Genomic DNA, 23,542 nt, shown 5'->3' with positions numbered 1-23,542 from the left:
GCTATTTGTCTTCAATCTTTATAAAAAAATGAAAGTGAACATTTCTACTGAACTTCAGCAGCATCACATAAGAAAATAAACCTTTCCATAAGGGAAACAGATTAACGTATCAATGTACTGGGCTAGTACAAATATTTTCAGAAAGCTATAAATTCATCTATTATTCTTCATCTCACAGAAAATAGATTACAAAAGTTATATTCCACAGAACAAAACTTTAACTTAAATACACTGATCTCACTAATATCATGCATAAAATGACATAAATCAACAATACAGATCGATTATCATAAGAACTGTCAAACAAAAACAAAAAGAGAAACCTTCATCCCCAATCCAATCGCTCAGGGTGATCAAAACAGGGAAAACCCCTGTTTCACGATTTCAGGGCATTTGTCAGAAATCCGTAAGCCCTCTTAGGAAAAATCCAAAAACAAATACGTTAACCGAGGTCTTAAGCCCTTTAACATACATCAAACCCCCCCTTCTATCAGGAAAACTGAAAATCCCCAAATCGAAAACCCTTAACCGAAAAAAAAACTAGACCCCCAACAAATCAACTAGGGTTCCGAAATCCCCAAACTCTAAGGGTTAGGGATTTCCGACAGCATGAACCCCTCCTCTCAAATCACTACCCGAAATCGAACTCAGGTTCGATCCCTCGCCCAAAATCCAAGAAGCACCGTACCTTTTTGAAGAATTTTCCGACGATCTTTCCGGCGATCGAAGGCTGCCGTGGCAGAAGTATTGAGTGGCTGTAGTCTCCCTTCCCTGCTGCCGTGACAGGGAGTGTGGTTGTTGTTTGCCGCGGCCTTCGGTGGTTACTGGTGGCCAAAGCTCGCCGACGACAAGACCCTCCTTCCAGCGTGCGTACGCTGACAGAGAGAGAGACGGGGGAAGAGAGAGAGCTCAAGAGAAGAAGGGCAAAGCCCTCTCTCCACTCCTTTTATCGGCTAACCTCTTCCCCTCTTGCTGAGAGGTGCGGGGTCGGTTACGCCCTGCGTAACCCCCCCCCCCCCCTGCCCCCTTTCTTGTTTCTGTTACAGGCTTATCGGGCAACCCTTATCGGGTTGCCCCCCCCCCCCGCTTTCTTTAAAAAGCTGCTTACACAGGGGCGCGGCTCGGGTCCGGACCTGATACCCGTAACCCGACCCCAACCGATATGGATCCAACTGTGGATCCTCGGATTAATTAAAAATAAAATAAAATTTTATTCATTTATTATTATTATGGTTATTATTAGTTTTATTTTAGATGTGGATATAAAGACCACTTTATGGTCCTTGATCCACATGTTGGATCCATTTGGGTCCAATCACGTATCCAACCATAAATACTTAGTTTTTATACTAATTATTATTCCCAAAAAAATAATTTTATTTATGATTATACCCATATATATATATGAATTTCTTTTTTGGTTCATATCGCTGACCCCAATTGTTTTGGGATGAAGGCGTAGTTGTTGTTGTTGTATAGGTATATGGATCCGGTATGTGGATCCCAGAGCCATCTACGCACCCCTTTTAAATAATTATTCCCTGAATCATTTAATTAATTAAAAATTATTGTACTTATACATACATATCAAATTTACGAGGTAAATTTATTCGAAAAAATTCCTTTATGGGTCCTGGATCTGAAATTTGGATCCCAGGCCCAAATCCCTCTGTTATGAAATATATATTATAATATGTTTAAATAAATGCCTAAAAATTATGGGTATTACACAAAGAATCATATTGAAGAAATAAGGAGGCTTTTGAGTAGAGGTTTAAGATGAAAGATCTTGAAAATTTACGATATTTCTTTGGGGTTGAAGTGGACAGAAAGGATGAGTACTTGACCCTAACGCAGCACAAGTATACATTAGATTTGTTGAGAAAGTCTGGCATGAACGATTGCAAGCCTTTATCAGAAGTGCATCCGCAGTTGAAACAAAAGATGGTGATGAATGTTTTAGAAAATCGGATAAAGAACATATGTTGGGGGACATATGAAAGGAGGCACTCGAATCTAAGAGCCAAGAGGTCTTACCAGGAGGAGAGGTAGATGTAGTTGTTCCAGAAATAGGTCCCTTAAGAAGTGGTTGAAGTGCTTCCACGATTTGATGAAGAGAAAGAGACCCATTTGAGGAAGTCACATTTTCTTCATTTTGAGAAGTGGTGGCCATGGCAAGCAACTTCTTCCATTTAGGGCAAATAGGTTTGATGTAGCCTGGTTCCTTACAAAAATGGCATACAAGTTTGTTGTAGTCCATTCTTCCTCCTTGACCACTTGATCCTTGATTTTGATTTTTCAAGTGAGGAGGCTTATAAGCTCGTATATTGTTTTTCGGTCTTGAAACAACATTAACGGCATCACTTTCTTCATTAGATGAAGTTGTAAGAACACTTGAATTGTTTTTGCTAGAATTCATACGAGTTTCCTCCCCACTTAGCTTAGTAATGACATCTTAGCGAGGGAGAAGCGAAAGAGGAGATGAGAGAAGACCAAATTTGCTCGAACTCGGGTCTATGACCATTCAAAAAATTGGAAAAAATGATCCTCTTCCAATTGTTTGTACCTAAGCTCAATAGTTTCTTCACTCCGCTTAAGCTCAAGCATCGCGAGTTCATCCCATATGGATGACAATTCCACAAAATATTTCCTTGTGGACATTTCATTTTGTTGAAGGGTCAAAGTCCTTTTTTGGAGATAGTACTTGTAAGATAAGTCTCTTGACGTGTACATTTTCTCAAAATAATGCCAAGCTTCCAATGCTTTCTTGAACTTAATAATATTGGCATTGATCTTAGTTTCAACCGATGAAAAAAATCCAAGAATCTTGAAATTTTTCATTTCTCATTCCTCATGTCTCTTGGAATATTCTTCAAGAGCTTTATTTCTTTCTTCTCCTTAGAGGATTTTGATTTCGCCTTTCTCTACCAAAGTAATCTTTGGTTCGGGTTCCGGTATAGAACCAAGAACGTATCCCCAAAGACCTTTACCTTTTAAGTAAGCTTCCATGTTCCCGGCCCAAACATGATAGTTTGAGTCATTCAACTTGAAGCAAGAGAGAAATGGGAGTCTTTTTCGCCCATTAGAGAGAAGCGAGTGGATAAAAAATCACGTACCACAATAAGATTTTAAATCTTACTTGTTGTGGAAGACTTCCAAAATACTGGATGAAGATAAGTCTCCACGCCAATCACCAAAACTTTGAAGGCACGCTTTTCGAGGCACTCGATCACACGCCCTTCTTTCTTCTAACCAAGCTTTTATACCATGTAAAAATGTCTACGAAGAGACAACACACATACAAGCACTAATACTTCACGAAAGATGTGCACAAAGGCACTCAAAGAACAAATACGCAAAAAGCGTAAAATAATGCAAACATGCACAAAGGCATGCAACACAAATATATTGAATAAAAAAGAGAAGCTTGAGTCACTCAAGCCTTAAGTTTACAAGGGGGAAATACCCCTATTTATACACCTCAAGGGGGTCACCTTGGGGGCTCCCAAAAGGAGTCGTTGGGAGCCCTCAACGGTCACAATTGTGACCGTTGGGGGCTCCCCAACGACTCTTTTTGGGGAGCCTTCCCAAGGTGGCACGAAAAACCATAAAAAAAGAATAAAGGAAAAGAAAGAAAGAAAAGGAAAAAAACTAAAAAGAAAATACAATCATATTCCAAGTGGAATATGCGTAAAAAGTGAATTTATAGAAATACCTTTTTCGGGTATTATGATCAAAATAAATATATATTAGTATATATATAGAGATATGTATACATATATATATATATATACATAAGGATTACATTTTTAACAATGTCATGGTTTGATATCTTCAATAAATGAGCCTTAACTCTTGTGTAAGACCCGACAAAAACTCCCTCGTAAAGCTTGCATCGAAATCTCATATTTCCACCACCTCCTTCAGCTTTTTCAAGCCTCTCCACATGTACCCATAGTAGCCCATCATCACATGATGCAACCAAAAAACGAAAACCAACACTACCACTACCAGCAATTCTAACACTAGCACTAGCAACAAAACTTTGCCTCTAAAGATAAAGATGACATAATTTATTTCCCTTTGTTCACGAGTTCTTTCCCTTTATTCGCCATTTTCATCCTTAAAACCAAAAAATAAAATTTATAAAAAAAACTGGCCAAACTCATAACCCAACCCAAGCTTGGGTTAAGTTCTAGTGAACCCAGGCCTGAGCACCAGAGTCGAACCTAGTCGGCCTAGGTTTAGTTCTGCGGAAATCGGACCTGGGTTCACCAGAGCCGAACCGAGCATGCCTGGGTTCGGCCCTGGAGCCAATGAGGCGAGGAGGAGGAGGAGGAAGGTGGAGAAGGCTCAAGAAGAAGAAGAAAGAGAGGAGGAGAAGGAAGAAGAAAGAGAGTAGGCGACAGCGGGGGGATGAGGAGAAGGAAGAAGAAGAAAGACAAGAGGAGAAGGAAGAATAAAGAGAATAGGCGACAGTGGGGGGATAAGGAGAAGGAAGAAGAAGAAATACAAGAGGAGGAGAAAGAAGAAGGTAGGAGGAGGTGAAGGAATAAGAAGAAGAGAGACAAGAGGCGGAGGAGAAGGAAAAATAAGAGGTGAAGGAATAAGAAGAAGAAAGAGAGGAGGAGGCGGAGAAGGAAGAAGAAAGACCGGAGGAAGAGAAGGAAGAAGAGAGGAGGAGGAGAAGGAAGAAGAGGAGGAACAAAGAGAGAGACACGTACCTATTTCATCTCGTTGCCGCCATCGTTGTCACCGTCGTCAGAAGAGGAGGAGTAGAAGTCGGGGACGGGGAGGAGGAGTCGGGGTCGGGGGTTTGGCACGATCGTGCCTTAACACCCTCACCCCCCAATTCATTTTTTTAAAAATTGAACCAAAATGGACTCGGTCAAAGTTGACCGAGTTCATTTGGCCTTTTTAACAAGTCAGTGTGACAGATTTTTGGGGTTTTTTCGAAATTCTGACCGTACAGATGTGATCTATATGCTTACTTTTATAGAATCAGTTCTTGGAGCATTTGATTCCGGTGCATGGATATTTTTTATAAGGTTTCAAAAATCAACGGTCTACAATTTTCATAAATTTTCAAGGATCTAAATACCATTTTTTCATCCAAAATGCATGATCCAAGTGTCGATTTCTAGTAAATCAATCATTCTAAACACATCTTTACAGTCAGAATTTAGAAAAAACACCGGAAATCCAATAAAATTATTCATTTAGCACGGTGCCTCATTTTGCACGGATGTATTAGGGTATATATATATATTTGTAATGTATTTAGTCAACTATAATTTGAAATATGCTGTGCTTTCATTCTTTGTATAACATGATGTGCGTCCTTATAGGTTCTTATGGTTACTGGAGACAATATTCAAACAGCAAAAACTATTGCTTTGGAGTGTGGTATTCTTGACCCAGAGGCATCTGCAGTGGAGCCAACTGTTATTGAGGGAATAAGATTTCGCATCCTTTCAGAAACAGAAAGGCAGCGTGTTGCAACACAAATATCTGTATTGCCCCGATTAGTTTCTTTTGAATCTTTCATTGTGTTTCTGCATCCTGTGGTCAGACATTGCCATGACATTTGATACAGGTAATGGGAAGATCTTCCCCTAGTGACAAACTTCTACTTGTGCAAGCATTAAGGAAAAATGGAGATGTTGTGGCTGTTACAGGTGATGGTACAAATGATGCTCCTGCATTGCATGAGGTTAGACATTTCTTTTTTCTTGCTCACTAAACTTTATCATATTTGGTCTCATGTTCTCATGTTTGCAGTTTCCCCGTTTATGGCTTGTAGGCAGATATAGGTCTTGCAATGGGCATTCAGGGAACTGAAGTCGCAAAGGAAAGCTCTGACATCATTATCTTAGATGACAATTTTTCATCAGTCGTAAAGGTCAGCATGGTGTAATATCAAACATTCGATTCTGAATCATCCATTTATGTTGAACCTTGAATTCCTAATGTATAAATTTTCTATCCTTTGTACTTCAGGTTGTCCGATGGGGACGTTCTGTATATGCAAATATCCAGAAATTCATACAATTTCAACTCACTGTCAATGTTGCAGCTCTTGTAATAAATGTGGTTGCTGCAATTTCTGTTGGGAATGTTCCTTTAAAGGCTGTGCAGGTTTTCATTTTGCCGATTTATTCATGTTGGTTGGTTGTTTTATGATTTTCTTAGAAAAATTTTATCTACAGCTTCTGTGGGTTAATCTCATAATGGATACTCTTGGGGCACTTGCATTGGCTACTGAACCACCTACGGATGAACTTATGCACAGAGACCCAGTTGGTAGAAGGTGACAAAACGTATCTTTGACTGATTGGTTCATTATTCATTGATTTATTCACAGTTATTAACTTAGCTTCAATAGTTAGAATAATCATAATAGTTCCATTGTTTTGTTTTTGGATCTATCAAAGACATCCACAATTACTTGTGTAATCCTATATTGTGGATATCTTTTTCTCAGGGATCCTCTTGTTACCAATGTTATGTGGAGAAACATCATCATCCAAGTATGTGAACTTGTATTTATGGAAGCCCGAGGGCTCAAATAGTTTTATTTTCTTATATGTTGGTTCTGATTATTGATGTGGGATTTTCAGGCACTGTATCAAGTAACAGTCCTCCTTGTTTTCAACTTTGCTGGTATACGCATATTGCACCTTACGAATAAGTCGAGTACTGATGCTGACAATGTGAAGAATACCTTTATCTTTAACGCATTTGTTATGTGCCAAGTAAGTTAATCGACTCTCATATTGGTATGTATCATATGCTTTATCTGATTTACTGGCACGGTTGATTATTCTTATTGCATTTGTACTATCACATGATGAATAACATTTTTATGCAGTTGTGTGCTGCCACATAATATTCACAAGTTAATAAACAGTTAATGCAGAAACTGTTTACTGTTCTTTGGAATACTCATGCACAGTCATTCTTATTGTGCTGTCACATAAGTGCCTCCTTTTTCTCAAAAGACTGAGGAGGCGCATCCACATTCAGTATTACCTGTTGCTGCATCTGGACTTGCCTGGCTCCTTAAACACCGATTCAGGTGACATTAGAAGATTTGATAAAAAGATCTGGTATTACCCAAACTGATATGACCCATATCTGATACTAAAAATGAGTAGACACAAGATGACTTGAGATGATTTTGAGGGGCTGGCATGACCTTCTGTAGCTTTTGATCGAGTTGTTGATGTGACTCATAGCTACGAGTTTAATCTTGTGGATGTCAAAAATAACATGGAACTATGCATGGTTCCGGTCTAATTTGGTCATCTAGGTTCAAGTAGGTGCAATTTTGGCTAAGACATTCAAGTTGTAAATTGCCAAGTAGCACACAGATTTAAATTGCACTCTCAGAATTCCATGATCATGACCTAGGGTTCAGGTCTTATTACTTAATTTTGCTTAAGCAATGGAATAAGAAAAGTACTAACAAAGAAATAAAAGTATTGTAACAGAAGATTTATGCCACTTAGCCATCAGAAATTACAAATCTGCTATCCACTATCAAAATGATATTCAACTAATCATCTGCCTAAGCTGTCTATGACTTTTTCCCTTATGCGTGGAAAGTTTAACTCGACATGCAGAAGTTTAATCATGATCATCACACATATGTTAACAATATGTGTAGAAACTTGGAGGTTTGCACAAGCAAAGTTGCACAATGCTCCCAAATCGTCCTTCTTAGAGCCTCTATATATATGGCTGTGCTGTGTTCATCCCGTACTTCTAATGTCTGCTCCTACTGGTGTCTAGGGATGGTAAACGAGCTGAGTTTGGTCTCGGCTCGTTAAGGGTGCACCCCTGGTCGAGCTTGGCCCACGAGCTGAGCCAAACCTGAGCTCATTATGAGCAGATCAAGAGTTGACTTATTTTTTTTTTAATCTTAATAATATATAATATATATATAATATGCAAAATGAGTTGAGCCGAGCGTGCGATGTTCGTGCTCGGCTCATTTAATTAACGAGCTGGCTCGTAGCTTGGCTTGCCAAGCTCAATTTCTGTTCCGAACAGCGAGCTGCTCGTCTCATTTCCCAGCTATACTGGTATCTCCAAAATAATTGTTCCTATGAATGTCCGATTAGTGCATGACAAAAGTGTTTTCTCAAACATGAAACAGGAGCACCAATGTGGCTGAAAGTGTTGAATAATTAGCAAGTGGCAACTTATTCTTTCATGAGTTATGATTAACTCAACAAACACAGGCACTCACAGCTTTTTGCTGTCAACAAAATTTGAAATTGAAATGCCACTGCTTCCATATATTATTTTTCATCAGAGGGAGCAATGTGATTTTCAAAAGAGTGCATTTGTTAGTTGTATGTTGGGGAAAGTCATATTTTAATGTGCATTCTTTTTCTCTTTTGTGGTGACAATTAGTAAAAGAGCCACCATGGTCATAGTTTGTTTGGAGCAAGAAATTTGGTCAAGATGTTGATATCCACTGAATACCTAAACTTCAGCCACTTCCTGATGTTAGAATAAAACTTGGGTTTGTTGTAGTTGGTCATGTTTAAATTTGGTTCTGTTTTGGCATGTCTAAACTTGCTTCTGTGCTCATGTTTGTTTAGGTGGTGAGAATGAGAAACTTGGGCATGACCTCTTTCACATTCCCTATTGAATCATTTTAAACAAAAAAGAAATTATTTAGCATAGCATTCTATGCATGATATCAACCAACATTTTGTTTGGCATTAATCATGAATCTCGAAGTGTGTTTGCCTTCAATTATATGCAGAACTTCACCTGTTCTCAAGTTCGTTGAGCAATTCTCTGGTAAAGTTAGCAAGCTTTGTGTATTACAGGTGTTCAATGAGTTCAATTGTCGGAAACCTGAAGAGCTGAACGTCTTTTCTGGAATCATAAGAAACCACCTGTTCATGGGGATAATTGTGATTACTGTTATTTTTCAGGCAAGTATTTGTGGGATTTTTTGTTTCATATGTTTCCATGTTTGTATTTTCCATTTTTCTCACCGCGGCAGAACCTCTTGTAGGTTTTGATCGTAGAATTCCTTGGGAAATTTGCTTCCACTGTCAAGTTGACTTGGCAGTTGTGGCTTGCGTCCATTGCTCTTGGTTTCATGAGGTTGGTGATACTATATTTTTGTATGGTAGATGATTGTCAGCGAACCAACTAATTTTTTATTTTGATCATTTACCACAGATTCTCAGTTATTCTCATGGATATGTGTCCAGCTTTTCAATTTACTCCAAACGTCTGTTATAAAAACAAGATACAACACAACATGCATTGCATTATGAAATTCTCGAACACTGCCAAAACTACCTGTTTGCCCATCTGCAATAGTTGTCATGAGCTCTGTCCTACCGCTATATGAAGTGAAAGATAATGGAATTCCAATGTACATGGTAGATTTAGCATAAGTCTTATCCTTTATTCTGGGAGTTCATGAGAATTGCATTGAACTTTGTTTGCTTTAAATGACAGACAATTCTAATGATGTGGAAGTCAAAGTGCTTTTGATTGGTTTGGTTCTTTTCGCTTTAATGCAACAAAAATGTACATGCAATTAAACGGGCCGCCCATAAGTAGATGTATGTTCCTGATCATACTTTTTTTTTCTTGTAAGTTTTCCTCTCACGCATAAGAAAAACCAAAATTTATTGTGTGTGACTAGATTTACTTGCTTATTTTGTTTTTGGCCTTGATCGCCAACATGCAGTTTTGCATTTCTTCATGCGTGCACGTTTTCTGTGGTCTTTATGCAAGGAATAGGAATTCGAACTAGTGATTTCTGCTTTTCATATATCAGGCTTTAAGAACTAACGTTTTGTCTTGTGAGTGCAGCTGGCCTCTGGCATTTCTTGGTAAACTTCTACCTGTTCCAGAAACCCCGTATGCTGTGTATTTCAAGCGGATATGGTGTTTCAGACGAGGTTCTCTATATGTTCTCTCTGCTTGTGTTGATATTTTTCTTCAAGCTTATGTAAATCATGTTTTTGATTTTGTAAACATGTGCTATTTCCCCATGTTTCAGGTGGCAGGGATGGTGAGGAGGCTGGTCAAGAAGGCAACTAAAGGAGTGCCACACCTTAAAATCTTGCTTCTGAATTCAAATGCCAGGTTTCATGCAGATCAAGATGCAAATGAAGCACAAGATGTACATGCTGTTTCTTGCTTCCTAATTTCGTTTGATTCTTCGGATCTGTCATTATGTATATCCATCCTAGATCTCTCACAGAATCGTGTATTGCTTATCCTTTGGATCATAATTCTGGCTTTTAGGCAATTTGGGGTTCCCTTAGTTCTCATGGACGCTTCCATACTTACCAACAGGTATTTTCCTTGATCCTTCCATGTTCAAACAGTGAATCAAAGTTGTTCGCCCTAGATTCAGCACTTCACTGATTTATTGAAAATTAGCCTGTTGTTTGTTTTCTTTTTTAATATTTTGTGATAATTATGATATTTGTTTGCTACTATATTTTTAAGTATTAACTATGTATTTTAAAATTTGATTGCTTCTCTACTTCATCGCATACTTCATTTCTGTATTTTACCTTTTTTATATATAGTTTTCCTTAAAAAAATATGTTTTGGATTTTTATGAATTTTTGTTTTTAAAAGCAGTTTTTGAAATAAAGTGATCAAAACTATTCCATCCAGTCAGCTTTCAAAATCAGATTCTGAGAACGTTGGTCTGAATGTGTTGGCTTATCCCACCATTGTCAAAATAAGCCAAGGATGCATTAGCATAAGCTCTTAAAAGCAACGTTGTCAGAATCGGTTTCGGGTCTGATTCTATTTTGAAAACTATTCAGAGAATCGGCCGGTTCAAAATAGAACTGAATCGATCGGTCAACTTTTTACCAGAATATAGCGTGCCTTTTAAAAATAAAATATTAAAAATGCTTTAAAGTACCTTGAAAATATTTAAAATACTAAACCAATGTGCCCCTTTGCAGAATCTATTTCAAGCTAATTCAGTACAGTGAAAAGATTTTTACAATGACAATTTGCGCATTTGAAGGGCTCTGACAATTTTAGAGGCTTAACTAATTAGTATACTTCACCTGACTGTAACATCAATGCTCTACTTGATTGTTCCAGACCGATAACTTGACTAGTAAACTATATATTATTAGTATTATTATTTTTAATTGTACTCTTTAGAGATGAGTTGACACTAAAAAATTCAGATGCTACTGATTCATCCATGGGCTTTGTCTACCTATCCGTTTATTTGTGGTTTCGATTTTCATACGAATTTAGTATCAGTGAAAGACTATTGCGGAATCAGTTCAATTTCACATGAATTTTGTATCAGTACAATTGTCATATGAATCGAAGCTTGTCAGCATCTCATGACCATTGTCGAAGTTGCAACGATTAAAGAACAGTTCTTGAACATTCTTAAAATGGTTACTGTTATAAAAGGGTTTGTACAAATGCTATGAACACTGGTTATTTCAGGCCGCTCCAGAGTTCTCAAGCCATCAATGAACAGATTGTGGGTCTGATCATGATATATTCAAATTTAGGCACAAAGACTAGCAAGATTCATTTTGACTCTAGGTCAAAACTAGGTTCAATTTAGTAAGCTTGAAATTACAGAATAGAACCGGAAATGAGATGAGCTGCTCTTGATTTTCCTCATGCTCTGCTTGTACTAACCTCATGAAATAGGCTTGGCTGGTCAAACATAAACATGTTCGGCTCCGCTTGGCTTGTTAAATAGTAATAAATGGTGTAAAATAAATAGTTGAAGTGCGACTTGCAAATAAGGGGTGAATAGTTCAAATTCTTTTGCTTCAAACTTTAAAAAATGCATTTTTTTCCTGTAAACAAGCTTGTTTGAACTCGGTTGAATAGGATTAGAGTTCAAATCAAATCCTATTAAGCTTTGTTTAAGAGCTGGAAATGTAGCGAGATAGATTAAGTCCCGCCTACCTGAGGTGTTTGGAAGCCAAGATTTGTGAGACGAGAATGGTGATAAGAGAAAAAAAAGTCTAAAGACGGCTGCTGTTCTGATTGTGCCCTCACAACCAAGGACGGAGCCAGGAATTTAAGCCAGGGTGGGCACAAATGCATAGTGATTTAAGAATCTGTTTGTCCACTAGTGACTCGTGACTTGGGTTAACTCAATGACTCATTTAGCTGCATGTCATTTATTAACAAAAATTGAAGAAACAAATAGCTAAAGTAATGTAACTATAGATTAGATAACATAATTTAGGTAACTTGGATCTAACAACATCCATAGAACCCATTTTAACTTGGGTCTTGCTTCTAACATACATAAATTCATTCAAACACATTTTAATTTGCATATGAAATATTCCAACATGTAATTTCATAACTTGCCCATCAATTCATTCAAAATTCAAAATTTATTTCTTGTTTATAAGTTTCTTCAAACATTCAAAGTTTAAACACAAACTTATATCATTTAATCACAAACATAAATTCATTTTACTAACATTTAAATATAAATGTAAATTCATTAAAATACAGTTTAACTTGCTCATCAAATATTCAAACATGTAACTTCATAACACGCTCATCAATTCATTCAAAACTATAAATTTATTTTTTGCTCATAATTTTTTTCAAACATTCAAAGTTCAAACACAAACATATATCATTCAAATACAAACATAAATTTTTTAAAATATTTAAAGACAAGCATAAATTCATTCAAATACATTTTAACCTTGCCAACAATTTATTCAAAAATATAAATTTATTTCTTACTCATAAATTTCTTTAAATATTTAAAGTTCAAACACAAACATATATCATTCAAACACAAACTCATTCATTCAAAGAAAGTATCTTTCATCAATAATGCAATGTGACTAAGCTCAAGCTTCGATCTTGAAATGCATTCAACAAGACGTGACAAAGAAATACAAATATCTTGTAAATAGATAGCAATTTAATTAGTTAATATTCTAAAACATCTACAAAGGACATCATAAATATTTTATAAATAATTAAAAAAAGTATAAACCACTCAAAACAAAAAAGAACATAAAACATATTTAGTAAATTTTATGCCTTTCACAAATTTATCTTTATGATAAAGTTAATAAATAAAAGCACCAACCTAATGAAAAAAGATAGTAAAATTAATAGAAAATTGAAATATATTAACATGTTTAAAAAAATCAAATAGTTATTCTAATTAATACGTTTTACAATTGGCCTCATCGATTTTTTATATTTTAAAAATCATTCATAATTAATTCATTGCTATCTGTGTCAAATATGTCCTCGATGTAGGAAAAATAATTTTTATAATAATAAACTATACTAGCAAGTACAAAGAAAATTGAAACCTCAATTCTATCAAACATCATTCATAGTTTTTATACATAAACTAATTAAAATAAAAAATAACAAAACCCGCAAATTTTTAATTAGAATCAATAATGTAGATCATGTATAATGTTCATTAAAAAAATACAGAAATAACTAATTCATCTTATTAAAAACCTAAATGCTAATTGGGAGAAAAAACACAAAAACCCCTAAACCTAAATGCTAATCAAAACCCTAATTCTTACATTATCATTCAAGCATTTAGAATCATGTTTAATGTTAATTAAAAAATATAAAAATACCTAAATTAAATATTTATCTTATTTAAAAATAAAATAAAATCTAAATGATATTAAAAAAACTCTAAAACCTAATTAAACATTCATGTTATTTAAAAAAACTAAATGAAAATTCAATCCTAGCAAACATCATTAATAGTTTTCATAACAAAACCCTCAAATTTTTAACTAAAATAAAGCATATGAGTCAAGCACAATGTTGATTAAAAAAATACATAAAAAACTAATTATTAAACATCTCATTAAAAACCTAAATGCTAATTAGAAAAAAAGCACGAAAAGCCTTAAACCTAAATGTTAACAAAACCTTAATTCTTACATCATCAATTATGCATTTATGCTATTCAAGCATGTAGAATCATGTTTAATGTTAATTAAAAAATATAAAATATCTTTATTAAATATTAATCTTATTTAAAATAAAAATAAAATATAAATATTATTTAGAAAAACATAAAAACTCTAAAACCTAATTAAATATTCATGCTATTTAAAAATAATAATAAAAACCTCAATCCTAGAAAACATCATTCATAGTTTTCATATACAAACTAATTGAAACAAAAAATAAAAAGCCTCCAAATTTTTAACTCAAATCAAGCATATGGATCTAGTGTAATGTTGATTAAAAAAATACATAAATAACTAATTAATATCCATCCCATTAAAAACCTAAATGCTAATTTGAAAAAAAAATACAAAAAACCCTAAATCAATATTCGAATCAAAACCTTAATTCTTACATCATCAATTATGCATTTATACCCTTAATACAAGAGAGAGAGAGAGAGTAGACCTTGTCATGTGCAGTTGTTGTGGCATTATGGGGCTCGGCTTGCCACTGTGCGTTGTATGGCCGTGGGTAGGGGCAAAACCGTGAAGAAGGAGTCCCAATCACAAGTGGGATCACGGTCTGGGCGAAGATCGAGAGGGAATCAAGAGAGTGGGGTCACAGGAAGGGCGGAGCCGTGGAGGGAGAGAGAGAGAGAGAGAGAGAGAGGGGGCCACAAGTGGGGTCGTGGGGAGGGCGAAGCTACGGAGGGTGAGAGAGAGGAGGCACAAGTGTGGTCTCAAAGAGAAAGAGACGCACTGATGGGGTCACAAGGAGGGTAGAGCCGTAGAAAGTGTGTGTGTGTGTGTGTGTGTGTGTGTGAGAGAGAGAGAGAGAGAAAGAGAGGGGGGGGGATGGAGGTGGGAATGAAAGGGCATCACTCTTTTGGGTCAGGCACTCCCTACACTTTTTGAGAGTCAAGGTGGGCACTCATATCCCCTTAAGGGATTTCTGTGGGTCAGGGTGGGCGCATGCCCACTCCCCTCATAACATGGCTCCTCCTTTGCTGACAAGGATGTATTGACAACTCTAATATCGTCGCCGGTTCTCTTCACCACTCCTATCAACCCTCCTCGTCTCCAACATCATCCCCCAAACAGAACCTTAATTTTAAATTCATCTCATTTAGTTCGAGCTTGTCATGAGCTTGAGCTCAACTCAACTTGTCATGAAAATGAGCCAAGCTTGAACACCTCATGTTAGATTTGTTCTGCTCATTCATCAGCCTTAATCTAAAGTTAAATTTTTTATACTAAATCTATTAAAAACATTATAAAAGATGCAAATGGGCAAGGTTGAAGCTTGATCTGAATGATGACCCACAGAAAAGTTCCAATATGATAATCTAAATCAGAAAAAGTCTGATCCTGTAGTCCAAAATGCACTTACATCTTGGAATAATGTGTTCTATTCTAAAAAAGTGAGGCTCTAATTTGCCATTGCTTAGGTTAAAAAAGTAGGAAGAAAAACAGAAAATCAGGAGGGAGCATCCAAAAAGTAAAACCATAGATCAAGTGTAGGCCGTGCTGCAATTTGGCAGAGGCCAGATATGCAGCACCACACCCACATCTCTCACGTGATAGTAGGGGTGTCAACGGGCCTGGTTTACCCAGACCAAACCCTATAGGGGCTGGGTATGGTGGCAAATAAGAAAACCTGATTAAAACCTAAGTCCGGACCCAAAGGTCCAATTAGTACATGGACCCAAGTATAATTTGTGAAATTTTATACCAGACCCAGGTCCGATGCAAGTTAAGACCCGCTATTTTTCAATTTAAAAATTATAAAAAAATATTATTTTACCAGGTATGGTCCAGGTCTGGTTCATAGTTCTTATTGGGTCCAGGCCTGGTTTCTCTTATAGTAGACCCAATTAGACCAGAGTCCAGACCCAATACCATACCTGAAAATCTGATCCAAGTCTGGTTTTACCTGGGTCCAAATCAAACCCCACCAGTTGACACTCCTACGTGGTAGTTTTGTAACAATAGAGACACTGCGATTCAATCTCAGCACTCATGTGAAAGCTCAAAGTCTTACCCATTAGGGTAACACCCTTTTTTTGTTAGTTTTGTCAACAAAATTTGCTCATATACAAATCTAAGGCATCATATGCCTATATAAACCAAGCTTAATCGGGGAGCTCGACTGCCTGTTTAAACTTGGCTTGTTTATCTATGTTTATCTATATCAAGCTTAGATCATTGTTCAAGCTCAGCTCATTTAATTTTCCAAACGAGTTCGAGCTGAGCTTAAAGAGGTCGAGTCCGAGCCGAGCTTGAGCTAACTCGGCTCGCTGTGCCCTACCATGATGTGATTCTGTTGTTATGGGACTTCCAGGCAATGCCTAACCCCATTTACTTTATTAGGTACGGAAATGGCTTTACCAATGCCGACTAGACACGCTGTTTGGTTGAACATCTGAACCCATGCCATTGACGCAATGCTGTAGATCATCCAGTGAATCACATTGCAGACACAAAAGGAGCCATCTTAACTATGCCCCCTATCATGAAGTTCAGCTTTAAATTTCAAACATTCTCTCCATTGTTCTGGTCTTAAAGCAATCAATGTTCCAAATGATCCTAAGGCAAAGAATCATGAGGCAGTAAAGCCCTCATGAAGAAGGCAGTGAAAATGGTGCATGGCATTCTCAACTGTTGGGGCGTAGCGGCCAGAGGAATATGCTGGTGACTCAAGCCCCCTCTGGACACCTTCGCACAGTATAATATCTTCCATCTGCATCTCATTCATGATTGAGAAAATCAGAACAAAATATTATTACAAGGGATGCCGTTTTATTTTTCTCATACCTGAACTCTTTCACTTTCTTCCAGACTCCTTTTGATGAATGTCTCATCCTCCTAGCGCGAATACAATTTTGGGCATCACACTAGTGTAAAGAATACCAGCAGCCAAACAACAATAAAAGAATGATGTGAACCAACCACAGGAACCATGCTACCAATAGCCTGGGTGAAGACTTTAAATAGTGAAACAAGTTGCAGAACTGAAAAAAATAGGATTGGGGAAAACATGAAAGCCCACACAACCAAAACAGCTGACTCCTGAAAAGGACTTTATGACAGCAGAATTCAGATCAATAGAAATGATAACTGCTGATGATTATATTCTAGCACCTGCCAGTATTACTGTCCTTAACAGGTATAGTTTTTAATGAATCAGGTGCCTGCAAGATTTCGTCAATGCAGTCTTTCAAATTTTAAAGCAAAAATAAAGAAAAACCACACAGAAATGAAAGCTATATGAAATTTATATTGCATGAGAAGTCGCTGAAAAAAAAATTGCACAGAAAATTAAAGTTTAAAGTGCTTGAATAAATGCTCCAAAAAGCATTGGCAAAAAACAAAGTTGTAAGGTTGAAGAACAAAAAACCAGGCATCCTTAGGAGTTCACTAGCAGATAACTTGACAACAAGTGTACTGGTTGGCATGACTTTTACCTTTGAACAAGAGTCAAGGAAGTAATCAAATATCACTTGACATTTCGAAGGGCCAGTTGGAATGACAAGATTAGTGTCCATCCAAGGACCATACCTAGAACATGCAAGAAGTTAGCTTCATTTATTTCGTTATTGTTCTTTCAAGAAGTAATGTCAACTTAGCCATTATTCATAATTACCTGTTGATCATAAAATTAGGATAAATAAAAGCATACAGAGCCTTCAAACCAAGTCTGTCAAAATCATCACCTTTCTCTATTTGTACACTTTCACATCTTTGAATGCTAACCTTCTCATATATCTAATTCAGCAGCAACAATGCATGAGTTCAGCACAAATCCAAGCATGCATGTGTGTGTGTGTGTACGTGTGTGTGTTGCACGTGTCATAAGTGTGTTAATGTGTCTGTGAAGCCAAAAAGAGAAAAAAAGGTAGGCTTTTTCTTGATTAAATAGAATTCTTTGTGGATGTACAATTGCATGTTTGGTACTTCAAAATGATAAAAGGGAACGTTTCTTATTATAACCATCATATCCATGAAATGATTGTTTAGTTCCTTTTGAATTGGTCAATTCTTAGCCTCATATCCATCAGAAAACAAACGTTTTTGCACAACATTTAGCATGCTACAACATAGAAGTAATCATTCAACAAAGCAGTCTACTCAATAGTGAAACTGTCCAAAATAATTTCAAAGTTTGGCTCATATAGAACCTATTAGTTGCATGGGACCAAGGCATTTAATGGGTCTCTTACTAGCCTAGCCGGCAACATATTAGCTTTGAGAAAAGGTAACAAGCAACGGCCTGTGCATGTCATGGTGGATGAAGGTGGAAAAGAAAATCTTTGCAGTTTCTTGACATGCCAACCAAGAGAAAAATGAAGTCTTCAGAGTTCTACCTCGTTTTTACTGCAATTTACTACATTTATTGTTATCTTAGTGCATGAAAAAAGAATATAAACTGTAATGTCATGTATTTTCACACTTAGTTAAATTTGAGATGGGAGAAAAATCGTTTGAACCTCGATTTTAGATTGATGTTTTTGAGTTTGGGTTTGACCCATGTCTCATCAACTAGGTCTAAACGATCCAATCAAAACGTGAGAAAAAGTTTTGTTTTCGACGTTTAAATTCAAGCAAAATTTGAGCGAAATTCGAGTTATTTTGGGCGAAATTCAGAATTTGATATTCGTGTTATATGTCGTTGGATGCGTATCGGAATTCTGAGCGCAACGCTATTTTACTTTTCTAAATTTGGGCTACGATTGGCCCGAAAATCGCATTTTTCAAAAAATTGAGCAGTTTGTCAGTTCAGATTCGGACTTGGATCGGACTGGATCTGAGGGATTTGATCCAAATTAATATGAATTTGGACCCTATTCTAGACCCATATTAATCTAGATTTGATCCAGTTTAAAACCTATTTGGATTTCGGATATGGATTTAGATCTGAATCCAAATCCATGTCCGATGATTTTTCTAACTTTAAATTCATCAAAAACCTTTAAATTGGGGTTTATTTATGTTAAGAAGCCTCCAACATTAATTTGGTAAATTTTGGAAACTTTTGAAAATTTATTTGTAATTTAATATTAAATAAATAATTAATTAATTAATTTAATGCAATTCCAAAAAATTATTTTGAGGTTTGTTTAGGACTCTTGAAAGAGCCCTTAAACACCTATGGAAGAGTTCAAGAAGATTTGAGAGACTAAGAGTTCTCTTTTAACAAAATTTTGAAAAAAGTAAACATTTGGAAGAGTTTCAAAAAAATTAGAAAACAAAGGGAGGGGCGACCTCCCCTATGGGGCCTATAAAAAGACCCCAAAAAGAGAGAGAGAAAAGAGAAAGAGACGGAAAAAAAAGGAGGAGAGATAAAGTGAGAAAAAGGAAGGAAAAATGAGAAAGAATAGGAGTTTGGATCATCTCCAACCATTTACCTACGTTTTTCAACATTCACCATCGTTTTTCTTCAAGTTTTTATTCATGGTATGGGTTTTCGCCCTTGAATCAAGTGAGAAATTGATATGGATCGGATTTCCATGCAATAATTTGATGAAAATTCATGAAAAGAGTGTTTAAAACCCTTTTTTTATAAATATACATGGAGGGTGATGCATGGATCCTCCTCCACAGTAGTATTCTTGAATATCTCTATTCTTTCAAAGAAATAAATTTTTGTATATGTAAAAACAGAATTTTTATTGGTGGTTTGTAGTCTATTTTGGTTGGTGAATGCACCAGGATGCTCTGTGTATGCCCCGTCAGGAAAGATGTGAGAAGATAACTGCCTAATATATTAATTGGACGCTCTCTTGATTGACTGCACCTAAGTTATGCTCGGTTTCTTATTGAGCATTGATGTATTATTTCTTTTTATTTTCTGGTTTATAACAGTTTAAGTGGCAGACCTTTACTAGTGTCGTATAGAAATTTCAGCAATGATCATGCATGGTGAATCAGGCTATGTTTTGTGAATAAGGCTCCACTTTTCATTGTAACCCAAATCACTGTATTTTTATAATTGTTTTCTTTAGTGGTCAGAAGCACATTAAGTTAGCTGAAGTAAATTCCCGACTTTTTGCTTATTGACAGCACCGAGGTATGAGATTTAAACTGCACCGTGTATGTTAGAAAATGTTGTACCAGTGTAAGCAATGTTCTCCTTGGATTCTTATTGCTTTTGTTGAGAAACGGAATGAGCATTGTCTTTCACTCTCAATGTCCTTCTCCTCGCTTTTCCACCCTCATCTTTAATGTATTGAATTTAAACAGAATCCTGTACTCTAACTGTCAGGCCCGGAACTGGCCTGATAGTCCCCTAAGTGATGCTGGAGAGGACCCTGCCAGACCTGCACAGGCCCGGCCTGTGCAGGGTCTGTGTGCAGGATCCTCTCGACCTCAGCCGACTGGGCTCGGCTAGGGCTATGCCTGGTAGTTTTTCAAAAAAAGAATATATACCGTTTTTGTGTTGAAAATCTCCTAGAGTGGTCCGATACATGTATTTGTTACAATGGGTGAGATTTACGGACTCTTGTGGAAGTCTCTTTAAAGATGCAACCAGTTTTTCATACACCAGTTACATTGTTTTCTGGGCATCGATCTTGGCTGCGGATCAGTGATAGTAATCAGACATCATTGCAACAAAAAAAACTGATGCCCTTTTTGTTGAAGGGCTTAGGGGCTGGCTAGCAGCCAGCCGAGCAGGGTTTGGCTGTCTGCCAGACCCTGGCACTCGCATGTACAGGCCCTGGTAGGGCCTGTGCACAGACTGTCAGGCCTGGGCTGGCCTGACAGCCCCGGGTTATGCCTTGGATGAGGGTCCTGCCAGACCTGCACAGGCCCAGTCTGTGCATGGTCTGTTTGCAGGGCCACCCTGATCCCAGCCGAGTGGGCTCGGCTGGGACTCTACTCTATTTGTCTAAAAAAAAAACTGTGATTAAGACTAAACCAAGGTATTGTCCCCATGTAAATGTTCATTGTGTGAAGTGACTGTTCTAATTCCACTGCTGGCCTATTCATGTTAAAAATATATATATAAATGAATGTACTCTACCTTTATGGTGCTGGCCTAGTTTACAAGAATAGATGCGTATAGACCATGTTCATGCTATGACTTGTTTAGGATTTTGAAACATACTATGCATGACAGAGTTTCAACAACAAACAACAACAACTACGCCTTCATCCCAAAACAATTGGGGTCAGCGATATGAACCAAAAAAGAAATTCATTTTGGGTCTTCCACATGAATCCTTTTCCTCCAATCATTTCTATCCAACGCCATGTCCTCGGTGAGGTTCAAAGCATTCATATCCTTTCCTATCATCTCCATCCAAGTCTTCCTAGGCCTACCCCGACCTCTTTTAACTAATATATTTTCCCATTTCTCCAACCTTCTAACTGGAGCATCATTAGGCCTTCGCCGAATATGTCCAAACCACCGTAAACGATTCTCTCGCATCTTATTTTCAATGGGTGCAACACCTACCTTCTTACGTATCTCTTCGTTCTGAATCGCATCTTATGCATGACAGAGTTTAATGTGCATAAATGTGATGTGGCACTCTTAAGCATTGTGTTATATGTAGCTTGCTGAAAATATGTGTACATGAGAGGATGTATGGTTTGAGGATATATGCATGCGTGCATTTTCAAAATTTAGTTCTCATAAAGGAAAGCATATGTGTGAATGATTACACACAAGCACCTACACATGAATGTTGTGAATTTATGTATATGGATGTTTAATGCATGCACGTTGTTATTCGACATATATGAGTATGCAGTTTAAAAGTATGTTGACATCATTGCATTGGTAGCATGATTGTTTCGATTTTTGCATATGATGCATCGATGATCAAAATGGATCATCGTAAGCCTGGTGAGCCTCGAGCTTGAAATTGCTCATTCTTTACTTGTTTTAATGCATCGCAAAAGTCATATGGATATTATTTCACTATATTGCATTTTTTCACGGGTTAGAGTCCCGTGACGAGCCTGACATTTGGAAATGTGAATTTGTGGTATTAATTTGGCATGCATGGTTGTGGATAGAAAAGCATGTGACATGTAATGAATGCATTGGCGTGTTCCTAATGATTTTTGCATATGAATGCATAAATGATCAAAGTGGATATCATCATGGGCAGTGGAATGCCCTGAGCCGGTGTGCTCCTTACTTTACTTGTTTATGTATTGCAAAGATCATATTTAGTATTGTGGTTTTAATTACATTGTTTTATTGTTGCCGCGGGTGGTAGATCGTGAAGAGTTGCGCATGTTGACTTGCGAGCTTATGGTTGCATATTGATTTGCAAATTTATGGAATTGATTTTAATAACAAAATAAGAAAGATAACAGTGCAATTAACGATCCTTTGATGTTCCTTATACAAAAAGGTAATCTTGAGCTTAGCGGTTTGGAGGCCGTGAGGATACAAAAACTCTGTGTGCATTATTGTTGTCCTTGAACCCGATATTGAGGTTCTTCTCCTGACCACGGTTTTATAAAAAATCTGTCACTTTGCCTAGGGGTGGTGTATAGACACAACTGTTGTTTTGGTATACCAAGAAAAGTGGTACTTGTGGATGTTGATGTCCCCGACATTAGATACTGATTTCTAATGTTCTGATGGATGGTGTTGTTTCCTGATATCGGTCGAGGGCTAAGTTTGGAACTCAGTAATAAAATACAAATTGTGTGCTAAGTTACCCTGACAACCTAACTTGACCTCGGGAATTTTACCCGTTTGGTGTATCCGCAGGCAACGGTAATTAAAAAGAGAAACTTAAATTGTGTGCATTTAATAAGAACATGCATATGAAAAAGAAAACTTGACTAAAGATAATAATGTATTCATACATGTGCATTGAAATCATGCATACTCCTGTTATGCATTAGATCATTCATATTTACTTGTTCCCTTAATTGTAATATATTGATGAATGCATAATGTTTCTTCCCTACTGCATGTTAAATGTCTATATTGCTTAACTTATGACCCCTATTGATTATTAAATTGTCCCTTATGCTTAACAATTGTTCCCTATTGCATAAATAATTAATTGAATTACGAATTTGTCATAAATGCATTCCTCTAAATTATTGCATGAATCTTATTTGTGTTCTTTATGCTTATTTGTTTCATTTGAGAGATTCATACGCAGAATTCTTTGAATTTTGACACCCTACTTTTTGTGTTTTTCGCAGTCTCAAATGCCTAGTAAGGAGGGCTTACTTTTGAAAAGAGTCACGAGAGGACTACATGACTGCAGGGCAGATTCTTGGGATGACGTGGCTCTTTCTTTTTGCTTTCTTTACCTTTAATTAATTATGTTTCAGACTCTTTACATTTGAATAAATAAGTTTTGTTTGATTATGGTTTGGTATGAAAGATGAGTATAAGATCCCTTGTGGTGGCGGTTGTGTTTAACTGTAAAGGCCCCGGCTCTCTGAGAATGTTTCCGCATTTGTTTTTAAAAAAAAATTTGTCACTTTTTCTTGGGTATGAGTTGGGGTCGTTACATAAACCAAAGTCACTTGTATCGTTCAAGGTAATTTCTCGACGAGGGCTTCTCTTGGAGACATTTTCAATAAATGGTTTTTTTCGAGAAAAA

At 36.8% G+C, this 23,542-nt stretch overlaps 2 protein-coding genes across 8 annotated transcripts in view; one reads left to right on the top strand and one right to left on the bottom strand.

Annotated features, from left to right (window-relative positions):
* The window catches only part of LOC149837239 (calcium-transporting ATPase 5, plasma membrane-type-like), a 200,817-nt gene extending 190,369 nt beyond the window's left edge, over nucleotides 1–10,448 (top strand). For 3 of the 6 annotated variants that reach the window (XM_090005907.1, XM_090005905.1, XM_090005910.1), the window contains 10 exons: nucleotides 5,349–5,513; nucleotides 5,597–5,713; nucleotides 5,804–5,902; nucleotides 6,001–6,138; nucleotides 6,210–6,310; nucleotides 6,485–6,530; nucleotides 6,621–6,755; nucleotides 8,847–8,954; nucleotides 9,038–9,129; nucleotides 9,208–9,846. In XM_090005907.1, coding sequence (XP_089862033.1) covers nucleotides 5,349–5,513; nucleotides 5,597–5,713; nucleotides 5,804–5,902; nucleotides 6,001–6,138; nucleotides 6,210–6,310; nucleotides 6,485–6,530; nucleotides 6,621–6,755; nucleotides 8,847–8,954; nucleotides 9,038–9,129; nucleotides 9,208–9,382 — 1,176 coding nt within the window. In that variant the 3' untranslated portion in view covers nucleotides 9,383–9,846. The other 3 variants (XM_090005909.1, XM_090005908.1, XM_090005906.1) reach the window with 2 other exon arrangements.
* Nucleotides 10,449–16,396: 5,948 nt separating this feature from the next.
* The window catches only part of LOC149837238 (choline monooxygenase, chloroplastic-like), a 19,316-nt gene continuing 12,170 nt past the window's right edge, over nucleotides 16,397–23,542 (bottom strand). The window contains exons 7-10 of one of the 2 annotated variants that reach the window (XM_090007283.1): nucleotides 17,602–17,723; nucleotides 17,423–17,516; nucleotides 16,773–16,852; nucleotides 16,397–16,698 (exon numbers count right to left, since the gene is read on the bottom strand). In XM_090007283.1, coding sequence (XP_089863409.1) covers nucleotides 16,545–16,698; nucleotides 16,773–16,852; nucleotides 17,423–17,516; nucleotides 17,602–17,723 — 450 coding nt within the window. In that variant the 3' untranslated portion in view covers nucleotides 16,397–16,544. The remainder of the gene's footprint in view (nucleotides 16,699–16,772; nucleotides 16,853–17,422; nucleotides 17,517–17,601; nucleotides 17,724–23,542) is intronic. The other variant, XM_090007284.1, reaches the window with a different exon arrangement.

This window comes from Nuphar pumila, chromosome 5 (genome assembly GCF_984573655.1).
Source record: "Nuphar pumila chromosome 5, dmNupPumi1.hap1.1, whole genome shotgun sequence".
Taxonomy (NCBI): domain Eukaryota; kingdom Viridiplantae; phylum Streptophyta; class Magnoliopsida; order Nymphaeales; family Nymphaeaceae; genus Nuphar; species Nuphar pumila.
The sequence above is the reverse complement of the archived record's forward strand: the minus strand, read 5'-3'. Positions and strand labels throughout refer to the sequence as shown.